Source organism: Asparagus officinalis, chromosome 7 (assembly GCF_001876935.1).
Source record: "Asparagus officinalis chromosome 7, Aspof.V1, whole genome shotgun sequence".
Lineage (NCBI taxonomy): Eukaryota > Viridiplantae > Streptophyta > Magnoliopsida > Asparagales > Asparagaceae > Asparagus > Asparagus officinalis.
In genome coordinates, this window is record NC_033800.1 from 18763891 (window position 1) to 18773991 (window position 10101).

A 10101-nucleotide genomic window follows, 5' to 3' on the forward strand; every position below is an offset into this window, starting at 1 on the left:
ATATTCAATTTGAATGTTGATGAAAATTAGTCAAGAAAGCTGAAAGCCCTTGAAAAGTTCATGATTCCAACTTTGAGTCTGAGGAAGGCACTTTAAGTTGTGGGATATAGTTCAAGTGCTGCACCCAAAAGATTTAGATTAAGCAACTAGGATTATATAATGTTTAGTGCATTACTTTTACTCTGATAGGGATCAGAAGGATCTTTTCTAATGAATAATGCCTCATTGCCTCAAGTTATAAATGGAGCCATGCGTATTATTATTATAATCGCGCGGTTTCTTACCATTCTTTTAAGTCATGTGTTCTGATTATACATGTCACTAAAGTCTTACTTGGTTCTTATTCCAACTGGCAAGGATTATAAAGAATAGACTCGTTTTCCCCATCAATATAAGTGTATTTTGTCCATATTTTTTGGTGTTGAATAAATTATATTGAGAAGAATTAATCATGGCAATAAAAAAAATATCGGTCGCTGTGGCCAATTAGTAAAACAAGTATCAGTGAGGTCCACATGTCTTGGAAAAAATTTGCGAAAATGTCACAATAACGCATCCGGTGTCATTAATTTGGTGCTCGGTCACAGTTACCCTTGTAAGAGGTCAAGGATGGTGGCTTTCACTCTCAATTTTGAAAAAAATATATATATATATATTAAGTGGAAACATACGTATACGTAGAGCAAGCAACGTGCCCTTTAATCTATCAAATTGATTGGTTACTTCATTTAAGTCACCCATAACTTGCATTTTTCCATATCAGACCAATTCAAAGTTGTAGCCAATCATATGGTTGGCTATTTTTTTTCTTTGTTTCTTTAAGCTTCTTGTTGAAATAAAAATCGTAAAGTTTTAAGAAATTACTCCATAGTTTTTTGTAATTTTGACTTCATGAATAGTAATAAATTTTGTAATCAAAACATGTTTTAATTAGCAATTAAAAATGAGCGTAACGGCTATACATTATGGTGAACGTTACGAAAATTTATGACGAACGTTACCGTATTAATTGCAGGGTTTTATAACGGCTCTTTCTTACCCCTATATAAACAGTCGTATGTTGAGCTCAAAAGATATAAGACAAAGCTTTCTTCTCTCCTCTGGTTTTTCAAAGAAACTATTTTTCTCCTCTTAAAATTTTTTTATTATTTTTATGGAAAATCTTCTTCATCTGAGCTGAAAGCTGATCTGTACTCTTGTCCGAGTACAGAGGCCGGCCGTTTCTGGGTCTTTTACCGCTAGGGGAGAGAGGATCATCTGTGTCAGGGCGATAGGCGGTCCTCAATCTTCTAGGGCAGTGTTACACGACTATTCCCGTTCAGACCATATTTTATTATTTATTTTACTCGGATTTATCTGCATGCTATAGCGTTTAAAGTTGGTAAATTTCCAACATATTTTTTGTTAGAGACCAGCAACGCTAGTTAACTAGCTAGAAAATGATAGTTGTAAGTCTGATTAAATTCTCGACGTTAAAGTACATAGGAGATTTACCCAAAGCTCTGGTTCATGAAAACTTTTGAATAATCAAAGTGGTTAGGTATATAGTTATAGCAACTCCTGTTGACCCTGAGGCAAGAAGTTCAGGCTCCCATATCTCATATTAAACGCAGAAAGAGACGCATCCAGAAGAGTTGTGTGATCCACAACTCTAAACTGGACCCCTTGAATTATGAAGAAATCTTTAACAATAACTAATCAGGTCAACCAGGCGCTAACTTCTCGCGAAGGAACCCACCACTGGGTTATTTTCCGAAATCCTATTGACATCCAGATTTCGCGGAAGTATCCTTTGCCAGCAGTGATTCTGACTTCAACGTTGCTTGAGCGTGTAACATTCTAGATTTTTATTTCCCTTTTACCAGTGGAAATGGTTAAGGAAACTTAACCCTTTCTTAACCCGCCAAACATAAAAAATCTATACAATGGTTAAAGTGAGTTAATCCTCAATAATTTGCCAAATATAAAAAATATAGAAGGGTTAAGCTAACCCCTCTAGAGGGATTAAAGTGAGTTAACCCCTCAAAATGAGGGGTTTACTAATACTGATCACATTAGAAAGATCAAAGAGATGAATTTTGTAAGCGAATTTCTGCACAAAATAAAAGAATAACAATATGTGTAACATCCTTAATTATTACACAAGCTCTACGGACTTTTTGGTTTCTGCAGGTTGATTTAAATCTGATACATCAATTTCTGTTTCCAAAAATGGTGGAGATGTAACCATGTTTCCGTAAGTACCTGTACTTTCTGATCGCATGTAATTTCGAGTAGGCGGCGTCGTAATGGCACTTGAATCGACTTCCCCTTCGCCAATAAGTTGAGCATCTTCCCGTTCGCGATCATCCTCAACCTCGTAAAAATTTACAGTTCGCACCTCCTGGGCCAAAGAACACGCCCAACAAAAAACCCACTGAACGTAATCCGCCATCGAATCAGAGCCACAACACAAACCATTTCCTGGAAGTCCAAATTTTTCTCTCATCCTGATCCTCCAAAACCCCCCATACATCATACCAAACACACCGAGAACAATTCCAGAAAGCCCCACCACGTCTCTGATAACCTCATTGCTAATTTTCATCGCCGATATGCTAAAAATCCACAAGGGAGCAAAACATAGGAGATAGAAAGTCACCATGTGCACGTACATATTCCCAAATCCAAGCCTTTCCATATTCCAACCAAATACGCAAAAAGTGCAGAAGAATGAAAGAATTCCTGTACTCTTGTCTTCGCTGCAATCAAACAGTCCTCCGTTCCATTCAGGATTGACAACGGTTCTAGCATTGTTCGATATGTTAACACCATGCATTTCTTCTTCTGTATCTGAACTGCATTCTTTTCCAAGAGGACTGTAAATTGTGTATAAACCAGCGATTACTGGAGATATAGTTCCAAGAGCAATGCATAAGTTTTCAATAAATTCGGGTCTTATTGTGCTCGGATATTCCCAGTAAAGGACACAGATAACGTACTGAGAGAAGCAAGCGATGTGGAGGAGGAGAACTACGAGCAACATGTGGGCCCGCTCGTGATTTCTGTGAGCACCGTCTTTGCAGTAAATTTTTCTTAGTTCTACGATGTCTCGAGATCTCCACCGACATAGAAGAACAAGGTGATGGAAGAGATTTGGATGTTGGTATAAGCTCATAAGAGTGAAGAGAGCGTTGAGAATTTGGTTGTCTATTTCGATCCAGCGATTTCTTGAGGTTTTTGTTGGGAGTGGTTTGTCTAAGAGACCGAGGAAGAGGAGAGCCAGCATTATGGCGGCGATTGCGACGCAAAGAAACCACACAAGAAGAGCAATATTCATTGGATGCTTGATCCATTCCTTGAATAAGCTCACAACATCGAAGCGAGACTGAAAATGTTGCGTGATACTGATACGAGAAGGAACCAAGGCAGAAGTCTCCTCTCTCTCATCCGCTCTTTTTCGAAAAATGGAAAAAGCTCTTGAAATAGATGCCTTGTAGGAATCAAGAAGCTTTGCATTGCAATCTCTCTGAGACTTGGAGGAACTACTATCAACATTGAGTTCAATTTCAACAAGGGTTTCTACTACCACGTCATTGCAATCTGAAACCATCATTCTATGTCATCGATGAACTTCCTCTACTAAGATCTACACAAACCAGAACTTTATGCCTGCAGCTCATTGGGGAACTGGACAACAACCTACAGAATCTTCATTTTTCACAAAACCTCTTAATTTCATTAAGAAAAAGAAAATGCAGGTTGAAGTCTGGCACTAAAATTTTTCGAGCCAAGCTTTCGAGACAGGAAAAGGAGGTACTAAGAAGAAAGAAAGGAAGAAAATACCTCTGAAATGAGGAGAGATGAAGAGGATCAGATCAAAATAGTTGATGACTAATTAATCAAGACAAAAGGAAAGAGATATACGAGAATGCGAATGGAGGCTGTTTATAAGTTTAGAACGCGAGGACTTTGTCTTTTAGGAAAAGTGAGCTTCTTCCTTGCAACTGCAGGAACAAAGAAAAAGATGAGCGTATGTAATAAATAATAAATTAGCAAGTTGCATAAAATGGAAATAGTTAAATGATAGTTTCTATAAAAAGGGAAAAATGCTTCCAGCCCCCAAAAGCCAAGTGAACGTGCTTCTCACCCCCAAGACTTGGTCAATGGGTGTTTTACTCCTAAAAATAAAGATTTTGTTCTCTGAGCCCCCAAAACACAAAACCCAAGACATTAAAACATGTGAAGACCATAATACCCTTCTCTCTCTCTTTCTTTTTTTATTAAAATATGATAAGGATTATTTTATTATTTCTCTCTCTCTCTCTCTCTCTCTTTATCATGATGTACCAAGAGGATCTTTAGATATGTAACCCTAACAATTAAACCCATAACCTTAACAATTAAACCCGTAACCTTAACAACAAATCCATAACCTTAACAACAAATCCACAACCTTAACAACAAACCCTTAACCTTAACAACCAACCCGTAACCTTAACAATCAACCCGTAACTTTAACAACCTCCCAATACAAACAACCAAAATAATAAAAAACAAAAATAATAAAATAATCCTCATCAATCATTTCAACTATCCTCTTGGTACATCATGATAAAGAGAGAGAGAAAACAAAAATAATAAAATAATCCCCATCATATTTTAATAAAAAAGAAGAAGAGAGAGAGAAGGATTCATAACCTTAACAACAAACCCTTAACCTTAACAACCAACCCGTAACCTTAACAATCAACCCGTAACTTTAACAACCTCCCAATACAAACAACCAAAATAATAAAAAACGAAAATAATAAAATAATCCTCATCAATCATTTCAACTATCCTCTTGGTACATCATGATAAAGAGAGAGAGAAAACAAAAATAATAAAATAATCCCCATCATATTTTAATAAAAAAAGAAAGAGAGAGAGAGAGGATTCATAACCTTAACAACAAACCCTTAACCTTAACAACCAACCCGTAACCTTAACAATCAACCCGTAACTTTAACAACCTCCCAATACAAACAACCAAAATAATAAAAAACAAAAATAATAAAATAATCCTCATCAATCATTTCAACTATCCTCTTGGTACATCATGATAAAGAGAGAGAGAAAACAAAAATAATAAAATAATCCCCATCATATTTTAATAAAAAAAGAAAGAGAGAGAGAGAGGATTCATAACCTTAACAACAAACCCTTAACCTTAACAACCAACCCGTAACCTTAACAATCAACCCGTAACTTTAACAACCTCCCAATACAAACAACCAAAATAATAAAAAACAAAAATAATAAAATAATCCTCATCAATCATTTCAACTATCCTCTTGGTACATCATGATAAAGAGAGAGAGAAAACAAAAATAATAAAATAATCCCCATCATATTTTAATAAAAAAAGAAAGAGAGAGAGAGAGGATTCATAACCTTAACAACAAACCCTTAACCTTAACAACCAACCCGTAACCTTAACAATCAACCCGTAACTTTAACAACCTCCCAATACAAACAACCAAAATAATAAAAAACAAAAATAATAAAATAATCCTCATCAATCATTTCAACTATCCTCTTGGTACATCATGATAAAGAGAGAGAGAAAACAAAAATAATAAAATAATCCCCATCATATTTTAATAAAAAAAGAAAGAGAGAGAGAGAGGATTCATAACCTTAACAACAAACCCTTAACCTTAACAACCAACCCGTAACCTTAACAATCAACCCGTAACTTTAACAACCTCCCAATACAAACAACCAAAATAATAAAAAACGAAAATAATAAAATAATCCTCATCAATCATTTCAACTATCCTCTTGGTACATCATGATAAAGAGAGAGAGAAAACAAAAATAATAAAATAATCCCCATCATATTTTAATAAAAAAAGAAAGAGAGAGAGAGAGGATTCATAACCTTAACAACAAACCCTTAACCTTAACAACCAACCCGTAACCTTAACAATCAACCCGTAACTTTAACAACCTCCCAATACAAACAACCAAAATAATAAAAAACGAAAATAATAAAATAATCCTCATCAATCATTTCAACTATCCTCTTGGTACATCATGATAAAGAGAGAGAGAAAACAAAAATAATAAAATAATCCCCATCATATTTTAATAAAAAAAGAAAGAGAGAGAGAGAGGATTCATAACCTTAACAACAAACCCTTAACCTTAACAACCAACCCGTAACCTTAACAATCAACCCGTAACTTTAACAACCTCCCAATACAAACAACCAAAATAATAAAAAATAAAAATAATAAAATAATCCTCATCAATCATTTCAACTATCCTCTTGGTACATCATGATAAAGAGAGAGAGAAAACAAAAATAATAAAATAATCCCCATCATATTTTAATAAAAAAAGAAAGAGAGAGAGAGAGGATTCATAACCTTAACAACAAACCCTTAACCTTAACAACCAACCCGTAACCTTAACAATCAACCCGTAACTTTAACAACCTCCTAATACAAACAACCAAAATAATAAAAAATAAAAATAATAAAATAATCCTCATCAATCATTTCAACTATCCTCTTGGTACATCATGATAAAGAGAGAGAGAAAACAAAAATAATAAAATAATCCCCATCATATTTTAATAAAAAAAGAAAGAGAGAGAGAGGATTCACAACCTTAACAACAAACCCTTAACCTTAACAACCAACCCGTAACCTTAACAATCAACCCGTAACTTTAACAACCTCCCAATACAAACAACCAAAATAATAAAAAACGAAAATAATAAAATAATCATCATCAATCATTTCAACTATCCTCTTGGTACATCATGATAAAGAGAGAGAGAAAACAAAAATAATAAAATAATCCCCATCATATTTTAATAAAAAAAGAAAGAGAGAGAGAGAGAGGATTCATAACCTTAACAACAAACCCTTAACCTTAACAACCAACCCGTAACCTTAACAATCAACCCGTAACTTTAACAACCTCCCAATACAAACAACCAAAATAATAAAAAACGAAAATAATAAAATAATCCTCATCAATCATTTCAACTATCCTCTTGGTACATCATGATAAAGAGAGAGAGAAAAAAATAATAAAATAATCCTCATCATATTTTAATAAAAAAAAGAGAGAGAGAGAAGGGTATTATGGTCTTCACATGTTTTAATGTCTTGGGTTTTGTGTTTTGGGGGCTCAGAGAACAGATTCTTTATTTTTAGGGGTAAAACACCCATTGACCAAGTCCTGGGGGTGGGAAGCATGTTCACTTGGCTTTTGGGGGCTGGAAGCATTTTTCCCTAAAAATAATATAGTTTCATAATTAGCCCAAATTTTGTGTCTAGAAGACATTGTCTTCGAATATCGGCTTTATCTATAATTTTGAAAATTTTGTAGGTTGAGAACGAACAGGGTTCTAATATTGGGTACCAAGACACCTCCCCTGGAAATAAAGTTAACCGGAAAAAAAAAGGAAAGGGTCAGTTGTTCGACTCCAGCTTGAGTTGGAAATAGTCTTCAGGTCTCACCAATAAAGAGTCTTAAGATTGTGTGATCCTCTTGCAGGCCAAACTAGCTCTGAATCTGTCTCATAGCTTGTCTTCAATCTAAATGTAATCAAATAAGTTTCTCAGTCAAAAATATTTCCCATTTAACGGATGGTTATATATTTGTTTTAGGCGATAATTTTGGATGATTATGGGTAATAAACTGATCTATCAAAGTACCTAATGTTTTGTGACTCAGGACCAACTTGGTACAGATGAAAAGTTCAAGAAAGGAAGAATACATTGACCTCGCTGGCAAAAAAAAGCCATCACGAATGATTCACTCTCCAATATCTTGACCTGGAAATAGTCTTCTTTTCTTTTTCCCACTACTGTTTTAGTGTTTTTTTTTTTGTGCTGACATATTTGCTTTCATTATAGGGGGTATATTTTGGTTCAGATTGGTGATCCAGCAGAAAGAATTGCCATCAATCTGTGACGTTTAGGCCAGTGTTAATAGTGATATCAGAGCAACCCCTCACCCCTGGGTGGTTATTTGTTGAATGTTTCTAATTAACAAAGATATTTCGGTGTCTTTGGAGCTCTCTTTCTCTCTCTCTCTCTCTCTCTCAAGCTGCAGCTCTGGAATCTTGAGAGGTTGTAATTCTTTAAGCATTGATATCTGAAGGGTCTATATGTCGAAATTGATCTTTTGCGCAAGAAAAAAAAGACTCTTATCCCATCAGGTGGTAGAGAACAAGTAATCTATGTACATCAATGCATTTGACAAGAAATGCCCACACTACAAGTTGAGAAGAACTAGGCTCATACGCAAAACCAAATTGATTAAAAAAGGAACTCCTACTTAAATCGTAAGTCCAGCTAGTATTTGTCAAAGTCCCTGCTACTGTACTAAAACCCCGAAGTTAAGATGAGAGTTGAGGATTTTTTTTTTATATTATAACATGTCTCTACAACTTGAACATCCTTTTCTATGGGCTGAAACCTAGACCCACGTGGCAGTAACAATTTTTTTAAGATACGCATTAAATTCGGCCAACAAAATTTCAATCTTGGTGCTATGATACCACGTCAAAAAACTCTACCACTGTGCCAAAACTTCAATTCCAATTAGCTATAAATTTAATATGGATTTTAAAAAAAATTGATATTGCTACATGAGTCCAAGTTTCAACACATAAAAGGGATGCTCAACTTGCGGGGGTCACCAAACTCCGAAGCCGAAGCCCTGGTGAGAGGTGAGGATTATATTTATATATTCTAACGGTATTAATAAGTAAAAATTGACCCGTGCAATGCCGCAACAATAGTGTGAAAAAGAGTAAAAAATAGGTATAGGGAAAAGTTTGCCAATTGCCTGTATACTACTTTTCTCTAACTATATAAATGCGCAAATTAGAAATCTAATTCATAAAGAGAATTCTTCAAAATAGTATATCAATTCAATAGAATTTTGGGAAAGAAAAGGTAACAGTTTAACCTTAAAGTCATAATATTCACGAAAAATTAGATGCGTGCTTAAAAAAGAAATTTTATTAATTAACTTATTCCATCTTTCGTTATATGTGATAAAATGGAAACAAATTACCATGTGCATGTACATTCATGTACTCTTCTTCAAAAAAAAAAAAAAAAAGACTTTATATACTCTATTTGTATATGTCATTAGGATATCTATATAACTAGGAAGAAACTGGTCTAAATTAATAACTAAATGATTTAACGCTAATTTATTTCCTCTGTGATCAACTCGCATTGGGTAAAGATGACATCATCTCAAATGCAGGGGCCTCATATATCATAATATCTGTAAACCTAAGTTAATTCATAAAATTGTTTCAAGTCAAGATACCAATTACAAAGAGAATTCACGTCCCAAAATTATAACTTTAAGAAAACAAAATAATTATGAGATTAAAGGGAATAAATCTACCTTCTTCCTCTCAAGAAATCGTCTATCCCACATGTTTTTCAACATCAGTGCCTGCTTCAACGGAAACATGTCGGCCTCAAACAAAGCCAAAACCCTCAGCGTGTGCCGTGAAAGATTTCAACAATCTGATGGAATGGAATGTGGGAAGGCAATCGTAGCCGTTGAACCAACCATCGAGCCACCGATAGGCTGCCTGCTGGTTCGGCCAATTACCTTTTTAACGGAATTGTTCCATTTCAGAGGTTGGCTCTGGGGAGAGTTTCCGATGACAGGGAGCAATGAGGGCCTCAAAAATGAGAATGGCTGTGGCTGAAAACATCAGGGAAGAGAAAGAGGGAGGTATCGAGAGAACTTTATATACCCTACAGTTTAAAAAATGACAATGGCTTTGCTGGCAAAAAATGTGATTTCTCAGAAATAAGCATGTGTGAAATCATACATAGCGCTGAAATAGGGGATACAAACCAAACATAGAGAATACTAATACAAACAAACAAGTTCAAAACTTCAAATCAAATCTTCCAAGCTTATTACTAAGGGTATGCAGAACCAACGTGAAACAAAGGTTAAACACCAATTGCGGATAGACCCCTCGGTAGTTCTCTCCGTGCGGGTCTAAACCACAAGTGAGTTTTTTCACAGGGGGATCTATCCACACCAAATAGAACTACAGAGGGTAATTCGCAGCTT

The 10101-nt window shown here is 35.0% G+C and overlaps 1 protein-coding gene across 1 annotated transcript; it reads right to left on the reverse strand.

Moving 5' to 3' along the window:
- Window positions 2091-4023, reverse strand: LOC109846550. Its single transcript, XM_020415796.1, has one exon. It carries the CDS (start codon window positions 3593-3595, stop codon window positions 2138-2140), a length of 1458 nt encoding a protein of 485 aa, XP_020271385.1. The 5' UTR covers window positions 3596-4023; the 3' UTR covers window positions 2091-2137.